This window comes from Scylla paramamosain, chromosome 11 (assembly GCF_035594125.1).
Source record: "Scylla paramamosain isolate STU-SP2022 chromosome 11, ASM3559412v1, whole genome shotgun sequence".
Classification (NCBI taxonomy): domain Eukaryota; kingdom Metazoa; phylum Arthropoda; class Malacostraca; order Decapoda; family Portunidae; genus Scylla; species Scylla paramamosain.
Window position 1 is genome coordinate 6,265,001 of NC_087161.1, and position 4,527 is coordinate 6,269,527.

Sequence of the window (4,527 nt, forward strand, 5' to 3'; positions counted from 1 at the left end):
TTTATTTATTTATTTATTTATTCACTTGTTTATAGTGAAGGAAGGTAGACCTAAAGGTAAAAAAAACAAGGCCAGAAAAAAGGGCCCGCTATTTGTCTCTCCCATAGAAGAAAAAGAGGGAAAACTAAAGAACACCCACTTGTTTGGCTCGTCATTGGTTCGTGTTCTGAATGTGAAAGTTTGAATGTCTTTTTTTTTCTGGTAAGTGTTGAAGTGCCTAAAGATCTGGGTATTTCTTTTTATCTATCTTTTTATTTATTTGTGTTGTGATGGTGTGATTCTACTACTACTACTACTACTACTACTACTACTACTACTACTACTACTACTACTACTACTACTACTACTACTACTACTACTACTACTACCACTACTACCGATACTAATGTAATGGGTATAGAGAAACAGTTAACACAAATCAATATTTTATTATCGATGAAGTCAACATAATGCAGACATACAAGATAGCTCGAGAAAACAATGAATATATACAAAAAACAATCCTTACGATATTATCTATAGGTAAAGGTAACATATAACCATCACACAAGACAGCTCACTAAGGAAGAAAAGAATATTCTGTATACAAAAGCAATATTTAGTATCAGTGTAAACCTAACCATGCTTTTTGTAGTAAAGTTCGCACGTGTAAAGGTGTCTGATGCTGTGATGCCATATTGAGCAGTGTGTGTGACAAAAAATAAATAAAAATAAATAAATAAATAAAAAAATTAAAATAAATAAAAAATAAGATAAAAATAAAAATAAATAAATAAATAGATTAGTAAATAAATAAAGAAATAAATAAATAAACGAAAATAAGTAGTGAAACTGAAAATGAAAACAAGAAAATAAATCAAATAAAAATGTACAAATAAAATAAACTGTAGAAATAAGAAATGAGGAATGAAAATATGTAGTATAATGTCATGCAAACCCTGTATAAATACAGGGTTTGCATGACTTTGAACCCAGCTGATTAGTTTCTTAATATTTACGTTATTTTACTCCTTCCTGTACGTCTTGCTCTCTCGCTCCTGCACCATCCTGCTCCCCCGCTCCTCCCGTCGCCTGTGCTCCTCCAGTCTTCTGTAGCGTCGTATCTGATCCTCCCTCCTCCTCCTCTCCTCCTCGTCCCGCCTGAACCACCCCTCCACCTGCTCCACCTTGCGCCGCGTCCACTCCGCCGTCTCTCTCTGCTCCTGCCGCCGCTGTGCTTCCCTCCTCTCCTCCTCCTCTCCTTGCTTCCTCCTCTCCTGCTCCCATTGCTTCTCTCTCCTAGTCTCCCTCGCCATCTCCGTGGCCAGTATCCTGGCCTCCCTCGCCTCTCTGTCCAGCCAGGCCAGCAGCCTCCGCCGCCTCAGTGTGTCCTGCAGGTGCTGCCGCTTCGCCCGCTGCCTCGCCACTCGCTCTTTGTCCTCCTGTCTTCGTCTCCGCAGCCACTCCTCCGCCCTTTGCCGCCGCCTCCTCTCGTTTTCTTCCTTCTGCCTCTTTAGCCACTGTTCTCTCTTTCTTTGCCTTTTTTCCTCTTCCTGCGTCGCCTTCTCCTTCCTTCGCCTTTCCTTCATTTCCTCCTCCCTGCCTCTGTGCCTTGTGGCTTTCTGCTCGCCGCCCTCCTGAGCACGGCACAGAGCCTGGAAGGTTGCTTGCAGCTCTTGAAACCTGGCCGTGGCGCCCTGGGCATCATGGAGGTTCTTGTCGGGGTGCAAGGCGAGGGCCCTGCGGCGGTACGCCCTCCGCATCTCCTCGAGGGTTGCGTCGCGCGCCACGCCCAGCTCCGCGTACAGGTCGCAGCGGCACATGGGCATGCTGGTGTGCGCTTACTGGAGGAGTGCAGCACGCTGGGGCGCCGCGTGTTCAGGCGCGTGTACTGTGTCAGGGAGTGGCGGTAGTGAGGATGCGTGGCGGCGTGCCGGGCCGTGGTGCTTGACGCCGCGGCGTGTCCACTACAGGCGCCGAGGACCTGGGACACTCTCTCTCTCTCTCTCTCTCTCTCTCTCTCTCTCTCTCTCTCTCTCTCTCTCTCTCTCTCTCTCTCTCTCTCTCATCGTTACTTTAGGTGTTACTACTATTAGTATATACTCTATTAACTATTATTACTGCATTACTACTATTACCGCCATAACAACTCTGTCACTGCTGTATAACTCTACCACCACTGATGTTCTGTCCGCACTATTATTTCTCCATTACTCCATTACTCTGCTCCTCCATTGCTCTCCTACTGCTCTAAGAATTACACCGTTACTACCATTACTACTCGTCAAACTATTACCCAACGCTTATGCTGTCAGATACACAGGCATGCGGTGTCGGTACAGGTGTGACAGGTACAGGTGAGACAAGGGGCCAGGTAGAGAAGTGCAGGGGAGGAGATGCAGGTAAGGAGCAGTGAAGGTGAAAAGAGGTGTTGCTCCTGCCCATAATTTCAATCAGGTGCAGCTTTCCTAGTGGCCAAATCACCCCACAAACTACCGTAACTAGGTAAAGAGGGAGGAGGAGGAGGAATGATAATAAAAATGTCATCCGTGGACTCATAATAAGCGGGGAGAGAGAGAGAGAGAGAGAGAGAGAGAGAGAGAGAGAGAGAGAGAGAGAGAGAGAGAGAGAGAGAGAGAGATGGAGGGCTGTGGAAGGGATCAGCATTACAGAACATTAGTTAAGGGATGTCTGACTAGAAGGAGGAGGAGAAGGACGAAGAAGAAGAGGAAGATGAGGAGGAGGGAGAAGAAAAGGTGTGTTTAAAGACAAGATAGAAGAGAGAAGAAGCTGGGCAGGAGCAGGAAAGGATGAGGTGTGAGGAGGAGGAGGAGGAGGAGGAGGAGGAGGAAGAAGAGGAGGAGGAGGAGGAGGAGCGTTAGTTGGGGGTGTGCTTGAGGTGAAGTATAGCGATTCTAATGCCAAGTAATACCACCATCACCTCTTCTCTTCATAAACTCCTCCTCCCATGGCACCCCTCCACCCCCCGCCCTCCCCCCACCGCAAAATTTACATGCATAATATTAGCGTTAGGTTGAGTCCCGCCTGACGTTCGCTTGCACCTCGCTCTCTCGGATGGTTTGCTTGGATGGTTAGTGGTGTGTGTGTGTGTGTGTGTGTGTGAGGTGGAAGTCTGCGAAGTCTCGTGAGAGGAGAGGAGAGGAAAGGGGAGGGAGGCGGTAAATGTTGTTGGCTCTCTCTCTCTCTCTCTCTCTCTCTCTCTCTCTCTCTCTCTCTCTCTCTCTCTCTCTCTCTCTCTCTCTCTGGCTTCGTCGCTCATCATAGTTGTTTTTGATGTGTTTACTTGTTTGATTTTCATGTTTTTATATTTTATCTGTTGACATATTTACTGGCAATTCATTTATCTGTGTGTTTATATATTTATTCTCTCTCTCTCTCTCTCTCTCTCTCTCTCTCTCTCTCTCTCTCTCTCTCTCTGAAGTGGTTTGAAGAAAAATATCACAGAATTCCCTGCTCATAGAAAACGGGTGGCTCGGGGCAAGAAGGCCACAGTACAGGAAGTTATCGCCACGCCAGACACGCGCCGCCTCTTGAAAGATTATTTTTTTGCCGATAACTTTTAATAGAGTTTGACTTTTTTTTTTTATTTCTAGGGTTTTTAAATATTTCACAAGTAGGTTATCAACTTTCGAGGTTTTTAATGGTAGTGTTTGTGTTTTTTTTTTATCAAGTCTTTCATTGCTGTGAGAATGTGAGATAGACAGACAGACAGACAGACAGACAGATAGATAGATAGAGAAACAGACAGACGGACAGACAGACAGTAGTTTTAATAGTGACGTGAAATAGACATACCGTGACAGACAGACAGACAGACACTCAGACAGATAGATAGATAGACAAACAGACAAACAGACAGACAGACAAATAGATATGTAGTGTAGTAATAGTTTCGATAGAGCGATGTGAAATAGACAGAGACAGACTTAAATGGAGAATATCTGACGGGAAGCTGATAGTAGTAGTAGTAGTAGTAGTAGTAGTAACAGTAGTCAAGGCACAGATCGATTTATTTTTATGATCTAATCTTTTTTGAATTTATTGCTGCCAAAAATCCTACTTTCTTGCTACCTGTTTATATTAAAATTCTGCATCAGATCTTTATTTATACGTCTGCAAGGGATCAGGAAGTGTGTGTATGTGTGTGTGTGTGTGTGTGTGTGTGTGTGTGTGTGTGTGTGTGTGTGTGTGTGTGTGTGTGTGTGTTTATTCTGCTTTCCGTTTGTTTGTCTTATTTCATATTTATAGTTCGCTTCCCCCTTCTTCTTCTTCTTCTTCTTCTTCTTCTTCTTCTTCTTCTTCTTCTTCTTCTTCTTCTTCTTCTTCTTCTTCTTCTTCTTCTTCTTCTTCTTCTTGTCCTCCTCCTCCTCCTCCTCCTCCTCCTCCTCCTCCTCCTCCTCCTCCTCCTCCTCCTCCTCCTCCTCCTCCACCACCCTGCTCTGTTTAAAAGCAGTTTATATTTTTATTGTATTTACGACACCGATAAAGTAGAGGATGCTGTCATGCTTTTTATATTTATTTATTTAT

General features: G+C 44.5%; 1 protein-coding gene across 1 annotated transcript; it reads right to left on the reverse strand.

Annotated features, from left to right (window-relative positions):
* Nucleotides 1–785: 785 nt before the first annotated feature.
* Nucleotides 786–1,958, reverse strand: LOC135104889 (uncharacterized). Its single transcript, XM_064012613.1, has one exon. The coding sequence runs from the start codon at nt 1,806–1,808 to the stop codon at nt 1,005–1,007; it is 804 nt and encodes a 267-aa protein (XP_063868683.1). The 5' UTR covers nt 1,809–1,958; the 3' UTR covers nt 786–1,004.
* Between the last annotated feature and the right edge of the window lie 2,569 nt (nt 1,959–4,527).

What these genes read in the sequence shown, in the direction of transcription:
- LOC135104889 (XM_064012613.1), bottom strand. Translation starts at nt 1,808, where the DNA reads ATGCCCATGTGCCGCTGCGACCTGTACGCGGAGCTGGGCGTGGCGCGC.